General features: G+C 46.1%; 2 protein-coding genes and 1 long non-coding RNA gene across 4 annotated transcripts in view; 1 reads left to right on the forward strand and 2 right to left on the reverse strand.

Moving 5' to 3' along the window:
- H2AZ2 (H2A.Z variant histone 2) overlaps positions 1-20,513 on the reverse strand; it is a 113,295-nt gene that overhangs the window by 14,432 nt on the left and 78,350 nt on the right. The window lies entirely within an intron of this gene.
- On the forward strand, positions 134-2,778 carry LOC136383949 (uncharacterized). The gene is made up of 3 exons (XR_010747504.1): positions 134-638; positions 1,076-1,208; positions 1,324-2,778. It is a non-coding gene; the product is annotated as an uncharacterized lncRNA (long non-coding RNA).
- On the reverse strand, positions 11,059-19,920 carry PURB (purine rich element binding protein B). The gene has a single exon (XM_066354254.1). It carries the CDS (start codon positions 19,779-19,781, stop codon positions 18,858-18,860), a length of 924 nt encoding a protein of 307 aa, XP_066210351.1. The 5' UTR covers positions 19,782-19,920; the 3' UTR covers positions 11,059-18,857.

Genomic DNA, 20,513 nt, shown 5'->3' on the forward strand with positions numbered 1-20,513 from the left:
CAATCGCGCGTCTCCTTCTAGCTAGACCCCGCCCCCCGGCACCTCCTCCCTAACGGCTGTTTGTTTTTGCACACGGCACGTGGGGGCGGGGCCTCGAGCCTCAATTCGGATGCGCCTGTGTGCGAGCGGGGACCCGGCCAGGCGCAGCTCTTCACCTGTGTCCGCGGCCGAGCCTGACGAACGGAGGGACGGACCAATGATGGCGAAGAGCTGGCGGAAGCCAGCCAATAAGAACATCGCCCGCCAGCAGTGGGGGCGGGTCGTCTGGAACGACAGCGGGATTAGCGAATGGGAGGCGAGTGAAGGCGTTGAAGGTTTTTCCCGCGCGTTCGCGGCGTCGTCTCTCTCGCTTTTAAGAAGTGTCTGGAAGGAAGCGGTTGTGGGCATCGCTTCTCCCCGCCGGCTTTGGAACTGCCGGGGCTTGTCGGTGTTCGCGGGACTCGCGTCGTGGTGGGAGGGGACCCAGGGCCGGCGGCCTTTCTCCTGAGCACCTTCGGCCGCTGCGACGCCGAGGGACGAGCAGGCAGACCCGGCAGCCCTGCTTCTCGGGCCGTGTTTCACCCGCCGCAGCCTGGGACTGGCCCGTATATCCACGGTGCCTCTCGGTGGCCGCGCTGGCATTTCAGAAATGGCAGCAGGTGGGCGCTGCGGGGACAACCACGCACGGGCCCCGAGGGGAGAAGGACCTGACACCGCCACGGCCCGGGCCAGGCGGGGTGGCCGCTGTCGTTGGACCGGGCCCTCCCTCCGGCCACGTGCCCTGGCCCCCAGCTCCGCGCTCGGCCGGCCTTTGCCCTTTCCCTCCGGGATCAACAGCCCCTAAGCCAACGCCCTCCCCCCTTCCTCCTCCGCGCCCCCCACTCTTCTGAATACAAATCCACTACGTTTATTTCCCTTCGTCCCATCGACTTTGGGCAAAGCCCAAGGCCTCGCATCGTGTGTGTGTGTGTGTGTGTGTGTGTGTGTGTGTGTGTGTGTGTTGCTCTTGCTTTTGCCTGTGCTGGAAACAGCCCCCATCCCAGCTGCTTGTTGGCTAACTTTATTTTTTTAATTTCTTTTTATTCATTTTAGAGAGGAGAGAGAGAGAGAAAGGGGGGAGGAGCAGGAAGCATCAACTCCCATATGTGCCTTGACCAGGCAAGCCCAGGGTTTCGAACCGGCGACCTCAGCATTTCCAGGTCTACGCTTTCTCCCCTGCGCCACCACAGGTCAGGCTATTTTAAAAATTTTTTACTTATTTTAAAAGGACAGAAAAGAGAGGGCGGGGATGGTTGGTGGGGGAAGAGAAACGACTTGTTCCAGCTATTCGTGCACTCACGGTAGGTTCTTGTGTGCACCCTGACCCGGGATCGAACCCGCAAGCTTGGCGTGTGGGAGGACACTTCAAACAGCTGAGCTGCCCCGTCAGGGCTCGCTGGCTGGCTTTTCATCGTCCGTCAGGTGTCAGCAAAGACTTGGCCCTCTCCAGATGGTCTTCCGCTGACGTCCCACGCGTGGATGGCAGCCCCATGGCCCCAGTGCGCCCCGCGGCCGTGGGCCCTGACTGCGCTGAGTTACATCACTTCCTGAAGGCACCGACGGCTTTGCTTGGCGCAGCATCAAGTACCCCGAAAACGCCACACTTGTCTTTTTTTTAAGCCACTCGGTTGGTCTCCGGAAAGGCTGGACTTTGTATCCAGACTCCTTCACTTACTATGTAGTTGTTTGACCCGGGCGAGGTGCTTCCTATCGTGGAGCCTGTGTTGTCATCTGTAAAACTGAAGATAACGACCCCTATTGTACAGGTGCCAGTGAGCCGAATTCAGTAATGTATGAGGAAGTACTTAGCTCTGTACCAAGCACGTCCTAAACATCCCATAAGTGTCAGATTCTTTGCAGGACATTCATCTTGTCTTCACGGTCTGCCCCTCAGCTGTCCTGTCACTGATTGACATTTTGATGAAAATGGAGTTAGGATGAAATAAACTGGCTCTCATCATAGAACAGTCCCTTTAATGATTTGTTTATCCCGTTTAGAGATGGGAGAATTATTGAGGCTTACAGACTGAAGAAAAAGGGATGGAATTTTCCTGTCCTCTGTAAACAAACTGCCTGTTAACAAAGTGTGTTAGTAAGGAAAGTCTAGTTTGCAGTGAACTAGGCTTTCAAAGAAGGTAGTATGAGTTCATAAGGAGCACCCATTTAACTAGAGAATTTTAGGCTTTTAGCATTTATGATGATAAACTACCAAACATTAACAAATTATTCAACTTTGCTAACTTAACCCAGTAAGATATAATCTAATGGTTTTCAGTGTGTAATCCCTAGACCAGCACCATCAGTATCACTTAGAACTTGCTAGAAATGCAGATTCTGACTCCAGACCCACACCTACTGAATCAGAAACGAGGTGGGACCCTTGAGTAGATTTTGGTGTACACTAAAATCTGAGAACTGGTGTCGTGTAAGCCACGGTATACAGCTCCAGAGACCCAGGCATGTTCATTCCTCAGCTCCTGAGTTTTGACTGACCTCTGATCAGTAGTCTCTTCCCACAAATTATATTTGGCCGAAAGGAGCTGCATTGCCCACAGTTACACCCCTTCTCAGGGGACAGTGTACCTCCAATGACTGGTGGATCTTTTGCCTTAATTTGGGACAACTCTGAAGGGCCATTTCAGCTCTGCATTTCCCTGTGTGATTAATACTGCATCACAGTTCAACTTCCTCCACCTAGTCCTGCTTCCTTTATTTTCTGTGATGTTGCCAAGAGCACACCACAATAAACTTGAAGGCAAATTTCCATGTTCAAGTCTGTTTCCTGGGAAACCTGACCTATGACAATGGCTTTTCACTGCAATTAGTCAACTTTCGAGTGAGCAGTATATTCACATGTACGAAAATGTAAAAGTATAAAGCACTTCCAATTAAAGTAGCATCTGAAAGAATAAAATACTTGGGGATGAATTTCACAAAAGGTGCACAAGACTTACACTTTTAAAACTACCAAACGTTGAAAAAACTTAAGATCTAAGAGAATCCCAGCTTTCTTCTTTGTAGAAATGGATAATACTATCCTAAAATTCATACAGAAATGTTAGAGAACCAGAATAGCCAAAATTATCTTGAAAAATAATGAAGTTGGAGGATGCACACTTCTTGATTTCAAAACTAACTACAAAGTCGCAGTAATCAAGATGGTGTACTGGCAATAGTATAGCCGTAGAGTAGACCAATGGAATAAATATAGAGTCCTATGGTCATTTGGTATTTAACAAAGATGCCAAGAAAATTCAATGGAGGAAAGCACAGTCTTTTAGACAGATGGTGCTGGAATTTCTCTTTAAAGAGAATTTGCTTTCTTTTATTCATTTACATAGAAAATGGCTTGGCAGGAAATGAATCAACATGCTCAAGTGCTTCCTCAGAAGCCTTCAAAGACTAAGTGATAGTTACAGTGTAGAAACATTGCAACAAAAACTCCAAGAATCTCCTGCATACTTTCTGTCCTAAGTCAAAAGAGAAACCTTGAGCTGACAACGTTCTGGGAGAGTTCAGCAGTTGTTTCCAAAAGAGAGCTCAGTCCCCACCAGAAAAGGGGTGGGTCAGAGGTCCTCCTGGCCAGATGACTCACTTGCCTGAGTGATGTCGCCAGCTGGGCTTTCCCTGCTGGAAAATTGGCAGCTGCTAAGATGAGAACATTCCATGTTGCTGACACCAGCCCTCCTTCCCTCAGAAGACTGTTTTCAGCCATTCTTCCTGAGACCCTAGCATGCTTTTTCTTTTTGTTATTTATACTAAAAGTGGGTACCCTGCCTTTATGTCCTGAACTATGCATTACAGGGGGCACTATATATTCAGAAAGACTCTTTCTGAATTCTAAGCTAAAGCTCCAGGGACAGTAGCCAGATGAAGGTAGGGTCAGGGATTTTTTTTTTAAGACTTTATTCAATTTTCAGAGAGGAGAGAGAGGGAGAGAGAGAGAGAGAAAGAGGGAGGAGCAGCAAGCATCAACTCCCATATGTGCCTTGACCGGGCAAGCCCAGGGTTTTGAACCCGCAACCTCATCATTCCAGGTTGATGCTTTATCCCACTGCACCACCACAGGTCAAGCGGATTTTTTTTTTTTTTTCATTTTTCCAAAGCTGGAAATGGGGAGGCAGTCAGACAGACTCCCGCATGCGCCTGACCGGGATCCACCCGGCATGCCCACTAGGGGGCGATGTTCTGCCCCTCTGAGGCGTCGCTCTGTTGCATCTAGAGCCATTCTAGCACCTGAGGCAGAGGCCACAGAGCCATCCCCAGCGCCCGGGCCATCTTTGCTCCAATGGAGCCTTGGCTGCAAGAGGGGAAGAGAGAGAGAGGAAGGAGAGGGGGAAGGGTGGAGAAGCAGATGGGTGCTTCTCCTGTGTGCCCTCACCAGGAATCGAACCCGGGACTCCTGCACGCCAGGCCGATGCTCTACTGCTGAGCCAACCGGCCAGGGCCAGGATTTTTTTTTTTTAATACAAAGAGAACTCATTGTAGATCATATAGTGTATCACAAAAACCACTTCTTTTATTTTTAAACTGAACAATAGTTTCATAACACAAAAGTGAAGGGCACCTGGATCTCTGTACCTAGTTGAATGAATTCTAAGCAGAGAATTATTTCATTTAGTGACATTAATTTTAAATGCAAGTTGTTTACCTGAAAGGGAAATACAGACTAAAACAGATCTGTGGCCTGACCAGGTGGTGGCGCAGTGGATAGAGCATTGGACTGGGATGCGGAAGGACCCAGGTTCGAGACCCCGAGGTCGCCAGCTTGAGCGCGGGCTCATCTGGCTTGAGCAAAGAGCTCACCAGCTTGGACCCAAGGTCGATGGCTCCAGCAGGGGGTTACTTGGTCTGCTGAAAGCCCACGGTCAAGGCACGTGTGGGAAAGCCATCAATGAACAACTAAGAAGTCGCAACACGCAACGATTGTTGCTTCTCATCTCTCTCTGTTCCTGTCTGTCTGTCCCTATCTATCTCTGCCTCTGTAAAAAAAAAAAAAAAAGTCTGAAGGCCTTTCTGCAGAAACCATCAGAGTTCTGAAGAGTTCTGTGGATCCGTCATGTGTCATAATCAGGTTCTTAGCATGAGAGTGTTGTCTTTTCTGTGGTGGCATAATGTAGCAGATCAGGGAACTGGTTCAGATGTGTGTTTATGTTTGCCACTATTTTTGAGTCCTGAATTGGGCTCACTTAAAGGTCCACATAAAGCACCACAGAAGGAGAGAAGTTACGTCTTGCATGGGGGTGTAACTTTTACACTCTCAGTGGTGCTGTCTTGTAAGGAGTAAGATCTGGGTTAGGAATGAGGCTGCAAATAAGTTCTCTGTTGTGCCCTGGCCAGTTGGCTCAGTGGTAGAGCGTCGGCCTGGCGTGCAGAAGTCCCGGGTTTGATTCCCGGCCAGGGCACACAGAAGCACACAAGGGTGCTTCTCCACCCTTGCCCCTCTCCTTCCTCTCTGTCTCTCTCTTCCCCTCCCACAGCCAAGGCTCCAGTGGAGCAAAGTTGGCCCGGGCGCTGAGGATGGCTCCATGGCCTCTGCCTCAGGCGCTAGAATGGCTCTGGATGCAACAGAGCAACTCCCCAGATGGGCAGAGCATCGCCCCCTGGTGGGCATGCTGGGTGGATCCTGGTCGGGCTCATGAGGGAGTCTGTCTGACTGCCTCCCCGTTTCCAACTTCAGAAAAATACAAAAAAAAAAAAAGTTCTCTGTTGCTCGGACTGAGGTCTGTTTATTAACTTTGGAGACTAGTTTACTCAGGTTCCATTAAAAATCTGTTTGTCACCTCTTGAGGGAGACTTGGGCAAGGAGAAGGAACACCCACCAGACCTGGTCAGAGTCCAGCACTAGGGCTCACTAGCTGTGAGAGCCTGGGGCACACACCCAGCAATGGGGCCGCACCCCTCCCAGATCCTAACTGGAAAGTGAGTGATGCCAGAGGAAAAATGGAAAGAACAGAAACCAGGGCTCAGTGAATCCTCCTCCTTCCTCTGCCCACCTACGCTGGTTCACTTGCACCCTGGGGCTGAGGAAGTAGTTTCTTAGGGTTTGAGATTTATAGGTGTTTTACTGAAAAGGAAGATCTTTAGTAAATTTGAGCTGCACCCATTGTAGCCTCCTGGAGACTGAGGTCACATAAACCAGAACATGTGAACCGTAAGTGTACTTCAGTCTAATGTACCTTAGTTCCTCCTAGTCCTGAAAAACTCTACTATTTTCTCTCTCAACCCACTAACCGTCGGTTCCATTTGGACCGTATCTTCCCTACCTAGTACATACCTGGCACACAGCTACCCAATAAACGGAATGAATGAATTTCCAAATGATCTGACCTCACAAGGGTTGTTAAAGATTTCAGCCTGGTCTGTAGTGGCACAGTGGATACAGTGTTGACCAGAGACACTGAGGTCACCGGTTTGAAACTCTGGGCTTATCTGGTCTAGGCACATACTACAAGTTAGCAATGAATAACTAAAGTGAAGCAACTATGAGTCGATACTTCTCTCTCCCCCTACTCCTCTCTGTAAAATCAATAAAATCTTTAGGAAAAATAAATAAATAAATAAATAATTCCATCCTGGCCACCAGGTGGCTCTCGTCTCCCTAAATCCTAATGTCTTCTCCCGGAAACGAGACATGGTAGTAGGCTTAACGATTTTTGTGTGTTCGGGGTACTTGCTTGCCTGGAGTCACACTGTTAGTTTATGGCAGAGTCAGGGACAACCTAACACAAAATGCCAAAATTCTGAAGCTATACCCCTATTCTTTGAGGCCCTGGCTTTAGAAGAGCTCGTTAGGCTGCAGAGGGAACTGCAGTGACAGCTTCACGTCGAACTGAAACACTCAGCAGGACATGGCAGAACCAGGGCACGCCCCTTGAAGGGGCGCATGCTTCCTGAAGCTGGTCAGTTGGTGACCACTGAACTCATTTCCCCAGAACTTTTGTGATTTCTGCAGTTAGGGACCAAGTGGGGTTCTTGGGTCAGCAGCATCAGCACCACCTGGGAACTTGCTGGAAATGCAACTTCCCCAGTGTTCCGTGCAGCCACCCACGCTCCCCTTGCAGATCGCTGCAGATTTCACCCCACAGGTGCACAAAATCACCATGCTGTACACCGTACACCTGTACAGTGTAACACATCAATGCAGTATAAAAATATTTATTTTTAAAGATTTTACTTACTGATTTTCGAGAGGACAGAGAGAGAGAAGGGGAGCTGAAGGAGCAGGAAGCAACAACTCATAGTAGTTGCTTCTCGTATGTGCCATGACCGGGCAAGCCCGGGATTTCAAACTGTCAACCTCAGCATTCCAGGGTGACACTTTATGCACTGCATGGCACCACAGGTCAGGCCAGTACAAAAATATTTTAAAAATAAATTTGTATTATGAAATTTCAATCAATTTCAGTAGAATTTTCTCTGTTAAAGAGAGGTATATTTAAAACGTTCTGAACTATTTAAATAAAGGATATTTTAGGCCTGACCTGTGGTGGTGCAGTGGCTAACGTGTCGACCTGGAACGCTCAAGTCACTGGTTCGAAACCCTGGGCTTGCCTGGTCAAGGCACATATGGGAGTTGATGCTTCCTGCTTCTCTATTTCTCCTCTAAAACATGAATAAATAGAATCTTTAAAAAAAAAGGATATTTTAAAGTTAAAAAAAAGAAGAAATGCAGCTTCTCAGGCTCCACCCAGACCAGCTGAACCAGAAACTCAGGAACTGGTGTGTAAGAAGCCTTCCAAGTGACTGATGCACGCTGAACGGTTGGTTCTGTGTGTGAGTAAAGCCCCGGTTCCCCCAGTGAGGGCACTGCTGACCCAACACTTGATTCCATTTGCTAGCTTTTCTCATAATGAGTTACTTTGGGGTTTAAGTGATGGTGTAATCTCGGCATAGCAAGCGCAAGGTGAAGGTTGTGTGTTCGAGTCCTCTGTGACCCTGCATTTTTCTCCTGTAGCAGATTCCCAGCCCTTTTCTCTTCCTATAAGATCCCACAGACGCCTGACCTGTGGTGGCGCAGTGGATAAAACATTGACCTGGAAATGCTGAGGTCGCCGGTTTGAAACCCTGGGCTTGCCTGGTCAAGGCACATATGGGAGTTGATGCTTCCAGCTCCTCCCCCCTTCTCTCTCTCTGTCTCTCTCTATCCCTCTCTCTCTCCTTAAAAAAAAATAAATAAAATTAAAAAAAAAAAGATCCCACAGACTCTCTTCCTGACTCACACGGCAAAAGCAAAATACTCTGTGTCCCAAAGATGCAAGTCCAGTTGGTCAGAGTGGTGCCTGGGTGTCAGCATCCGAGGCTCCCCCGGTGTGTCTGCAGCCAGCACTGAGAAACACTACTAGATTGTAGGGGTGTGTGTGTGTGTGGGGGGGGTATACTGGAATTGTTTTATAATAAGACCCTCTAATAGCCTGACCAGGCAGTGGTGCAGTGGATGGAGTATCGGACTGGGATGTAGAGGACCCAGGTTTGAAACCCTGAGGTTGCCGGCTTGAGCGCAGGCTCACCAGCTTTGAGTGTGGGGTTGCTGGCTTGAGCCCAAGGTTGCTGGCTTGAGCAAGGGGTCACTCAGTCTGCTGTAGCCCCCTCCGTCAAGGCACACATGAGAAAGCAATCACTGAACAACTCAAGAGCTGCAACAAAGAATTGATGCTTCTCATCTCTCTCCCTTCCTGTTTGTCCCTGTCTCTCTGACTCTGACACACACACACACACACCCTCTAATATAAAGAAAACATGGGAAGGCCTTGGCCTGGTAGCTGTTGGTCAGAGCATTGTCCTGGTACGCCAAGGCTGCAGCTTTGATCCATGATCAGGGCACAGTGAAGAATCAACCAAGGCCTAACCAGGCAGTGGCGCAGTGGTAGACCATCAGATTGGGATGTGGAGGACCCAGGTTTGAGACCCCGAGGTCCCCAGCTTGAGCGCGGGCTCATCTGGTTTGAGCAAAGCTCACCAGCTTGAACCCAAGGTTGCTGGCTTGAGCAAGGGGTCACTTGGTCTGCTGAAGGCCCGTGGTCAAGGCACATATGAGAAAGCAGTCAATGAACAACTAAGGTGTTGCAACGAAAAACTGATGACTGATGTTTCTCATTTCTCTCTGTTCCTGTCTGTCCCTATCTATCCCTCTCTCTGTGAAAAAAAAAAAAAAATCAAGGAATGCATAAATAAGTAGAACAACAAATCGATGTTTCCTCCCTCCATCCTTCCGTCCCTTTTTTTTCTTTCTTCCCTTCCTCTCTAAAATCAATTTAAAAAAAACATGGAACTAAAAGATTAATAAGCTGTCTTCTCCAGTTCCATCCCTGATCTTCAGAAAGGCATGCTTCTTTTAAATTTATTTTTTTCTGTATTTTTCTGAAGCTGGAAACGGGGAGGCAGTCAGACAGACTCCTGCTGCATGCGCCCCACCGGGATCCACCCGGAATGTCCACCAGGGGGCGATGCTCTGCCCATCTGGGGTGTTGCTCTGTTGCAACCAGAGACATTCTAGTGCCTGAGGTGGAGGCCATGGAGCCATCCTCAGTGCCCAGGCCAACTTTGCTCCACTGGAGCCTTGACTGCGGGAGGGGAAGAGAGAGACAGAGAGGAAGGAGAGGGGGAGGAGTGGAGAAGGCGCTTCTCCTGTGTGCCCTGGCCGGGAATCGAACGCGGGACTCCTGCATGCCAGGCCGACGCACTACCACTGAGCCAACTGGCCAGGGCCAGAAAGGCATGCTTTTACATCCTAGTCTAGTTCAGTGGTTCTCGGAGGTGATCCAGAATACCCAAGGTCCCCAAGGCTCTCGGTGAGAAGTCAAAACTATTTTCCTAACATTGTTACTGGCCTTGCTCATTTTCATTCTCTTGCAAATTTAGTGTTGTCCAGAGGTTAAATTATGTGATATTGCTAATAGCAAATGGAACATATACTTATTTTTGTCTTAAAAATGGTCCAATTTCTGGCCCTACTTCTATGGCACACTGGGTCAAGGGTCGACCTGGAATGCTGAGGTCACTGGTTCAAAACGCCAGGCTTGTTCCATCAAGGCACATATGAGAAGCAACAGTTGATGCTTCCCACTCCTCCCCCGCTGCCTTTCTTTCTCTCTGTAAAATCAGTTAAAATCTTTAAAAAATTCTTAGGCCTTGGCCAGTTGGCTCAGTGGTAGAGCATTGGCCTAGCATGTGGATGTCTCAGGTTTGATTCCTGGTCAGGGCACACAGGAGATGCTAGCTCAGTTGCTGAGCAACAGCCTCAGATAGAGCATCCCTGGTAGAGCTTGCTAGGTGGATCCTGGTCAGGGCGCATGTGAGAATCTGTCTCCCTTCCCCTTACTTTAAAAAAAGTTTCAATTTCTAATATGATAGCTATCAATTATAGCTGTGAAAGATAAAAAGCCCCTTTAGAAAATTTTGAGTGTAAAGGGGCTTCTGAGATGAAAAACATTGGGAACCATGGCTGGGATCTATGGACATACAATTTTTATTTTTCCTTTAATATTGGCATGACACTGGCCTAATCTACTCCATAAGAAGTAGATGATACACAATGAGAGCAGAGTTTCTTTATATCCACTGGAAATGACAGGGCCCAAAGAGCCAGCAGAAATAGAAAAACATTACAGGAAGGGACAAGTAGCCTGCCTGGGAAAAGCAACAAAGTATGAAACTTGCAACTTAGACCTCAGAGATCTTACTATGAAGGGCTATGGCAGGAGTCCCCAAACTTTTTACACAGGGGGCCAGTTCACTGTCCCTCAGACCGTTGGAGGGCCGCCACATACAGTGCTCCTCACTGACCGCCAATGAAAGAGGTGCCCCTTCCAGAAGTGCGGCTGGCCGGATAAATGGCCTCAGGGGGCCGCATGCAGCCCGTGGGCTGTAGTTTGCAGACTCCTGGTGGGAACCCAGAGGCAGATGGAATGTGCAATGTCTTGTCTTTTCACTGGGAACTCACCCAATTCCATACCCATTTACGAGCCCCAGCAGATGGTGTGTGGCATAGCCCTCCCAGTCACCAGGTAATTCCTTAGAGACACCAGCACAAGACTGTCATTCACTTTTCCGCATACTTTATTTGTTACAAACATACAATTTTTTAAATATAGACTGTAAAACTCCATTTGCAAAACTCTGCTATTGTAAGGAGTACACACCAGCAGTAAGAATTCTTAAAACTTTTTTCCCTATGAGTTTTTCTGTCAGTTTTGCTAGTTAGTGGTAATTACGGAACCCACCATTTTAGAGACCTGTCTGAAGCTTCTGGCTGTATTCACATCACTTGTTTGAAGCAGCCCTGCTCATCTCGAAATTGACCACAATCTGAGCTTCAACCTCCAGGCAGTGAGATCAACAGCCCATCTAGATTCTGCTTTTGAACGGTTTCCAAGAAGTATGGTTTCTGAATGGGTACTGCACTTCACAGATTTGTTTGAATTGCCCATGCAGCTGTTTGTTAAAGTGCATTCTTCTTTTAAAAATAAGAGTAATAATCTTTATTCTTTAACCAAGGTACTTAAAAAAAATGAACTTTTTGGTCTCTCAGCAGATATTCCCAAATTGATCCTACCACTACAAATTTTAGTGTTCTATTTACAAATATTTATAGGATTACAGGTGTAGGGGACTTTATAAAATTAAAGGTGCGGCTTCTCTTGAAGCAGAAGTCAATCCTACAAAATCACACATAAGAACACACACTTGGTTTACAATGCACAGAATGTGGGTATTTACACAGACTGAAGATAACACCCCAAACCCCTTTTAAAGTAACTTCCAATCTAAACTCTAGTTGTACATCTATTTAGATCAGGAAGCTCTGTCTCCTGCTGTCAAGATTTGGTTTTATTTCATTAAATTGACGCCTGCAGATTCTATACCAAGAGGACATCAGCCTCACTTGGGAATGAAGAACCTACTTTAAGGAAGCCCTGGTAGATACAATTGGAAACATCTCAGAATGGACTTTTTAAAATAATCATGGAAAAATACCAGCATGAAGGTGCGAAAGGTAACATAAATCCCTAATTTCCCTAAAACTTTAGAAAAAGTCAAAATACAATGACAATCTTATTCAAATGATAATCATTGAAAAAACTCAAATATATTTGCCTACTATCATAACACGCAAAACTGCCTCCTCTTTATAAGTATGCCCTGCTCTGACTGAAAATGTTCCTGCACTTGCCCAATCTATTACCTCCTAGGGATCCAGAGAGCTTTTGTGCAGAGGGGACATACAGGCTGAGGGAAAAGGGTCCAAGTCTCATCTGAGATTGAAAACAAGACTCCCAAGTCCCTACACATGTGCTTAGTGATATAATCCTGTTTTTAAATTTTCTTAGGACTCTCCCTGCAGTTTATATGTCCCTGAATAAAGCAATTTTAAAAGGGGGAAAATAAAATAAAAAAATTAAAAAATTTAAAAAAAGGGGGGGAAAATATTACTTGCCCTGTTACTCCTAAATATAAAGATTTTTTAGAATCAGCCTGATCTTGTGACACAGGGTAAGGCTGAGGATGAACTTTTGCCTTTAAGGAATGAGGGGTGATCTAAATCAAGTTTCTTGAAAGGTTTCATTAAAATTATTGAAGGCAGGATAAAAAAAAACAACTGTCTTTTGCAATATGCTAGTGGACAGTGACCTTGGACAAGCCTATCACCGTTTCACCAATACTCTGAGCCCATGTCTCATCATACTAAAGATATAACCAGCTCTCTCTTATCTGCGTCAGTGGAATACTTACATATAAGATAGGATAAATGAAATTTGCTCCTAGACTCAAAATCTTACATTAATTACAAGTACAGTAAAAATCTCTTTTATTAAACCATTTGATAGAATCACATATGGGAAAAATGGTAACACTTGAGCTTCAAATAAAGCTGTGTCCTCCCTTTATTAGAAGTCCTATTGAACAGTGAAACTACCCAGATGGCATTTGCTGCTCCTCTAACATGGTTTTGCCTGTCCCAGCTGGAATGTCTAATTCAAGAGGCATGAGTTAGATTTTCAAATGAAAAGATTATGAAAAAGGTAATTACATTGATGACATATTCCCTATTTTATTAGGAAATATAAAATACATTCATAAAGGTTTTACTTGGATCAGAGGTACAGATGCCAATCAAAAATTACTAGAATGATAGGCTTTCACGATGCAATTTTATTATTTTTTTCACTTTCCAAATTTAACTTTTGTTACTGACAACCAGACCACATTTGTTCAAATAGGAATCTTATAAATTCATCAGTAATAAAACTGAGTTTTAGGACCGAGGACTAAGAACAGTGACTTTAACCAAATAGCAAAGTCAGCTGAAGCAAGAGAACTCACCATTCAAGAGCCTCTCTGGCTTGTTTGGTGTCTGTGAAGCTGGGAAGGGGGTCCCAACCAAGTTGAGGACCTGGGATCTCCTTGTCCTCCCAGCCCTTTGATCCTCCCCAAAGCCCCTCAATAAAATGGTTTCAACACCCCCTGCCCCGGCCCACCAAAAAAGTGTCTATCTGGGGTCTAACATTTGAAAAGTGATGACTGCTTTTCTAGATTAAAAATGGGAAACAAGCCCTGGCCAAGTAGCTCAGCTGGTTAAAACATCGTCTCCACAGGCCAAGTTCACAGGTTTGAGGTTCCATCCCTGGTCAGGGCACATACAAGAAATCAACCAATGAATACAGAAGTAAGTGGAACAACGAATCAATGTTTCTCTCTCTCCCTTTCTTCCCCTCTCTCTCAAATCAATAAAAAATTTTAAAAAAAAGGGAAACAAAGTTATAATTTGCCATATCTACCTTATATTTGGAATTTCAAACAGGGCATCAACACGTACTTTTTTCTTTTTTGTCTATACATTTCTTAAGGTAAATGTGGCTCTTTTTTTCCTTTTTTCTTTTCTACAAACTATCTCCCCCCTCCCCCAGCCCCACCCACAGTTCAGTTTATTCAATGGGAATAATAACTGTTTAGGAAGACATCTAATTGGTTTACAGTACTCTAAAACTAACCCTGAAAACTGAATCTCATTCATTTACTTCATTCAGTGCTGTTGTTGACAAAAAAAGTTACCTTAAGGCGCAAGGGAAAGTAACTTATAAACGGTGAATGCAGCATTGTTCACTGTCCCATCCATTGGAAGCTAGCAAAATTCTGGATCAATACAAACTTTCTAACATTAGCAAAGATTTCTAATCTTCATACACAGAGTTAGAGTAATATTCATGAGCAGATGATCTAGGGAGCCTGAGAAACCATGACCCACATCACAAAGACTCCATAATCAAAAAGTGCTTTATCTTAAGAAATATGTCAAGGTTAAAATGGCAACATACATTGTAAAAATCACTCCACTCTTTCTCAAGTGCAAAACGGAAAAGGACCAAAATGATGGGAGGCTCTGCTCTCTGAACAGGCCTTACACAGGTGACTTTTGGGTGTACTACATTGAAACTGTTTAAGAGTTAACTGGGATTTCACACCTGTTCGTGTATTCTAAAACCTGAGATTGGACATCAAAGCAGTCAACTTTGTACTTATCAGAGCAATTCTTATACTTCCTAAAAATAGAAGACAACTTAATAACTCCAGGGTCAAAACCATTAAATTTCCCCAATCAAAAAGGAGACTAATCACAAACACATTAGATACTAAGAGTGCTGCAGAATGACTCTAGACAAACGAGTCATTTTTACATAAGCAAAAAGTCACTTCTCTCCTTCCCCTTCTCACCGATCAAGGCCACACTATTTTCAAATGAATATCTACTGAGAGATCAGTTGTGCATTGGACAAAGTACCATAATTGAGTTAAAAATGAAAACAAAATTTACAGTGAAGAATACTTATGTGCATAGCATACACACTCAAGCTTCTCCTTAATTTCATCCACCTCAAGGTAAGGTAGATGCAAATGAATTGTCACCTTTTAATACCTTGTGTAGATCAATCTACCCCCCTGTAAAGCCAGTCAAGGTCACATTTAACAAAGCATCCTCAGCAACTACAGTGCCTGAAGTGTGCAGCCATTTACAGACCACTCAATATGAGGGCATTATTATAACCAGCCTCTTCTGCTCACAACCCTGCATTTTCAGGTAAGACAGGATAATTGTTTTGTTTTGAGAAAATGAAACTTGAATCTCGTAAAAGACCTGCAATTTATTGCAAAGTAATAGAGAGGTCACTAAGGAAGCAGGTTAACGGCTGCCTGCACCAAAGGCTTCTCAATCATTTTGCAGTAAATATTATGGAAAGTGACTTGACAAATAGCTGTGTCTGTATCACAGCTACAGTCATTTGTACCACCTACATGCCTCCCATAGTAACATAGGGTGTCTGGGTTTTGGTTTGGTTTTCGCTTTGATTTTTGGTGCCATCCAGATTTGCACTTTGTTCTGTGCAGCATATGCACTGACAACTTCCTCTGCTGACTAGAACTACGGTTCTACGTGAATGACAGGTAGGGACAATAGAAACCAGAAGGGAACTGTGAGAGCTTATTGCTCTTTCAATTCTGTTCCTAAAATTGTGTAATTCTCACTTTTGTAACTGCAATAGTTTGAGAAACAAATTTTCTACCAATTAACAGTAAAGAAATTTTACTTCCCTACTTCTCAGGAATATGATGGTTTTGAACATGTCATTAGCGGGGATGTTTGCCAAAGTCAAAAACAAGCCCTAAATCACTGTTCACTGCTGTGGTTGAAAACAAAACATTTTCTGCCTGGATTTAACAAAGATTATTTCCTTTAATAAGCACTATCTATGACTGAGTTCTAAAGGATAGCCCATTAGTAAACCACACATCAAAAGTATAGTCTCCGGGCTTTGCAGATTTCTATTGTCCCTAGTGACTGGAATGAGGATCAGTGAAATGCTACAATCAATCCACATCCTACAGTGGGAAGAGAGGCCAACAACCACCCCTGCAGGAGAAACAAACCTTTGAGATTGGTTAAGACTTAAAACCCACCACTATGACATTTACCACTTAATCTTACATAGGCAGGTCAAAATTTTAATATAAATTACTTTTCCAACACATAGCTTATGCATTCTTTACTCCTTTTTTTGGAGGATTCTCAAATTGATATCTAAAGATTTACATATGATATATTACTGTTATATGGTCTAATGACTAAGAAAATTTCTCTGGTAACCAAAGCTGATTCCATATATGGTAGTGTTCTTGGCATATACTCTATATGCCTCAGACCACTTCCACATTCTTTCTATTCAGCTAATTATAGCTTAGTAGCCACTGGTGAGGACTGTGAAGACCCTGTCATTTCTACAGAATAGAAAGGCAAGGCTAGGTACTGCAATTCAGCCAAATAAAAAGAACAGAAAAGAATAAACCAACCCCTTAAAAAGGAGAGGTACCGCACCTTTGCAAAACTGAACTGGCTCACTGCAGCTGAGCAACAGAACCACCACTGAAGCAAAAAACAAAACAAAAAAACAACAACAAAAAAACTTGGTCTATACAGGAATTGTACATTTAAAAATGAAAAAGTTACAGCAATCAACTAATAGCTGCAACCTTAATTTTCATTGCTGCCTCAGAGTTTGAAACTTAAACAGTTTCTACAAACCTAAAGCTAGTTTCTCAGCTCCTTTACTAAAACTATTTAGGGATTTGTTCTCCGCAGCAAAGAAATAAAACACTCAAAACACATAAGTAAATACAGCAGGACATCATTGAAAACAGCTGCCTTGTAGTACAAAATACAGTACAAGTATACAGATGTCATTAAAACATCGAAAATACTATTGCTCCCATACAATTTAGGAAACATTCTTTGCAACGGAGAAAAATTTTTAAAAAAGAAAAGCTTTAAAAAAAATCTGTTTAAAAAGTCTACTGTGGATGATGAGAGTAGAGAAATTGTCTGAAAAGGGCACCAATGTTTGTGGCTCTTCCACTTTTTTTTAAAATCTAAGATTAATATTATGAATCACAGTCTAATTTTTAAAAAAAGCCTAATTTTATATACATGATTATTTCCCTCCCTCTCAGCCACAATGCATGAAAATGACCTTTTTGTATATTACTTACTTCCCAATAAATACAAAAAGACTGTATATACTGAATACCAAAATAAGATAATAAAAAGGGTATGCAATAAATTAAAAGGCAGCTCAAATAAAGGGCAGTCATGCAGTTAAAAAAAACACTAAGATTGTGGAGGTGGGGTTACTCGCCTCCTGGTTAAGGTGTCGCACAGCATACCTGAAAAACTTTGGAAAGAACACAGCTCCCATTCAATCCTAGGTCTATGACATTTCTAGAAATACCTTTTGATGGGGTGAGATTAACTTGATTAGTAAAAACCATTTCTACTGAAAATCCATTTAAAATATATTAGAGGCGATCCTTGAAAACCCCAACTTTTATTCTTGAAAGACAGCTGGATAAACTGGCAAAAGCCAGTTTTGTTGAAATTTCAAGATGGTATAAAAATGCTTCCATGATATAGTGAGCATATTCACGTTCACTTCGGCTCCTTTCAGATGGATGTTTCCAAAGGGCACTCTGCTTGCTTGATTCGCACATCCATCATTTGCCAACTTTGATTGTGAGGTACTGATACAATGGATCAAGTTTTAAACATTTTTTAAAAAAAGAATAAATGATGCTGGAATTCTGGACCTGAGGATCTTTAGTATTTGAACAAATCCACAGATTAAACTGAAGGTAGAGGAAGACTTACTTCAGTTTTGGTTATTTCCAACTTTTCCGTGAGACATACATTCCATTAAAGCTCAGGCTTGTAGCCACACTGTTCCTTTTTCAAGTTTTATGGTTTAAAATCCAGCCAACCAGTGGCGGAAACAGCCGAATTAGCCATAATTCACTAGCTCACATGGTGGAGCCACAGGGATCTGGCTCTCGTTCATACCTAAGCCATTTCTTGGTAATGACCTCCAGGTTTAAGAGATCAGGGGAAGAACTTTAGAGAGCAGCAACCAATCCACTCAAAAGTTTTTTCCTTGTGCTTTATGCCAGATTTTTTCTTGTGCCTATCTCAGCAACCCCCAAGGTAAAACTGCTCTTTCATCCTCAAAAAAATTTGCCAACTTGTGTAATATTTTAGTAACCAATTCCAGTTCAAGGATTAACATCTGATCCATTTGCATCCCCCAAAACGATTCTACAAAGAAAAGACACAGGCCTTGGTCCAGCTGTCGTGCAAAACCATTTTCAACAAAATGGATCCAATTTGTTTCCATATTCCCCAGTGACTTCTTGAATTCCTATTTTTCCCTGTCCATGGGTATTTAACGTTGCATTCCTTTTCATGAAACCTGTACCCACAGAACTGGGTAACTGCAAAGGCCTCTCTCTCTTCTGAAGAATTCCACGAAGACCTAGATTCAAAATACTGATTTCAACGGAGGTGAAGAGATAGACACTGCAACAGTGAGGTCTGGAGATCTCTGGACCAGGTTCCCAAGTACAACACAAATTCAGCGGTTATCAAGGGGTCTGCTAACTCGGAAGTGTCCCTTGGTTGCAAGGACCTATTCCCACCAGGGCTGTCCTGATGGGCTTAGGAACCTCAGCTGGGAAACCACAGGCACTGGGATTCTTGCTCAGGTGAAGAGACGCTGTTGTCCTCTTTGCAGGTTGCTGTCAGCTCCTTGGAACTTGACTGCTTTTTTCTGATCGCCCGTCACTGTTCTCTTATGGTTATTTCTTGTCATTAACTACATTATTTTGAATTTTGTTTTCTCCCGTGGGTCTCCCTTGCTCCCCCCTCCACTAGCTCACTGAGGATGAGCAGGAAAGAGGGGGCTCTTGAGCCAAGGGGACGGAGGTGGGGTGGGAGGCCCGTCCGGGGGAAGCTGCGTGTTTCAATCCTCATCCACTTCCTCGCCCTCAGACTCGTCCCCGCCGCCGCGTCGCTCGTAAAGCTTATCCCTCTGCCGCTCCTGGATCTCCTTCATCTCATCCGCATACCGGCAAAAGGCGCCCCCGAACTTGCCCCAGGCCTTGAAGGGGACGGTGATGGCGTTGCGGTAGGACGGCTTCACTTCGCTCACGCGCAGGAACACCCCGTACTTGTTGCAGCCCACGTCGAAGAAGAAGCGCTTCGAGTCCACCGTGATGGAGGTGCCCTCCGGCAGCTCCCCGTACAGGCCGCCCCCGGGCCCCCCCGCGCCGCCGCCGCCCGGGCCGCCCGCCAACAGCTCGTCGTCGTCGCCGCCGTAGTCGTCGATGAGCTTGGCCAGCGCGTCGCGGAACTCGATGAGGCCCTGCGCGGGCAGCGCGATGGTCTGGCCGCTCTGCAGGCCGCCGGGCGCGGGGCCGCCGCCGCCGCGCGTGACCGTCTGGCGGATGCGCAGGAAGCGGCCGCGCTGGTTCTCCTTGAGGTCCAGGTAGTACTTGCGGTTCTCGCGCACCAGGAACTCGCTCTTGAGCGCGCGCCGCGGCCCGCCGCCCTCCTCGGCCGCCGCCGCCGCCGCCACCTGCTCGGGGCTGCTGGGGCCCAGCTGCGCGTAGTGCTCGATGAAGTCGCCCAGGTAGTCGCGGAACTCGGCCGCCACCGCCATGGACAGCGTCAGGCGGCTCTTGGAGCCGCCCGCGCCCACCTCGGCGATCTTCAGGAAGCGGCCCTTGGCGTTCTGCTTCACGTCCAGGTAGAAGCGCTTGTTCTGGATGTCCAGCCGCTTCGAGGCCAGCTCCTGCGTCTCCTGCTCGCCGCCGCCGCGGGACGCAGCCTGGAAGCCGCCGGGCCCGCCGCCGCCGCGCTCGCTGCCGCTGTCGCCGTCCGCCATCTTCTCGGCCGCCGCGCCCTGGCCGCTGCTGCCGCCGCGCCCTGGCCGCCGCCCGCCGCCTGCCGCGCTCGCGCCCCTGTCCTCCGCCCTGCGGCTCGCTCTCCGGGGCCCCCCAGCCTCGCCGCCGTCCCGCTCACTCACTCCGGCCGCTCATCGCCGGCCGCCGCCCCCCATCGCCCCCGCGCCCCGCCCCGCCACTTCCGTCCGGGGCGCACCTGCTTCCGGCGCGCGCCCGCGTGACAGCACCCACCACGCCCACCATGTCCTCGCGGCCTGCAGCGCCGCGCGCGGCGGCGGAGGGCGCAGAGAAGTGACGTCACGGAAAAGGGCCCCAGGTTGGGCTAGGAAGCTCTGCAGGGCGCAGCAGCACCGTCGGGGTGCAGAGGATGTTACGTCTTCGTAGATGTGCCAGAACTCATTGAAGCGTACGCTTTAAGTAAGTGCACTTATTGCACACAAGTTGTACCTGCACACCGTTGTTAATACTGGTACTTTTAAAGAGGCGTTCAAGGACGGACATGAGAATCATCTGCACGCAAACCAAAACAAAGCCGCCTTGATGGGACTGTCGGGTAATAATCTTTGGGAAATGGTTAGCATGGTCCCTAAGGTATGGTGAGTGCACAATAAAGGTGGATTCGGCTTTGGTTCGCAGGGAGACTTCGCGTAATGTGGAAACGTCATTGCCCTCGTCTTTATTACAACGCAGGGAAAGGGTGATGAAGGCCTGAA

This window comes from Saccopteryx leptura, chromosome 12 (assembly GCF_036850995.1).
Source record: "Saccopteryx leptura isolate mSacLep1 chromosome 12, mSacLep1_pri_phased_curated, whole genome shotgun sequence".
Lineage (NCBI taxonomy): Eukaryota > Metazoa > Chordata > Mammalia > Chiroptera > Emballonuridae > Saccopteryx > Saccopteryx leptura.

Bases quoted from the DNA above. Each gene is read 5' to 3' on its own strand.
- PURB (XM_066354254.1), bottom strand. From the start codon at position 19,781: ATGGCGGACGGCGACAGCGGCAGCGAGCGCGGCGGCGGCGGGCCCGGC.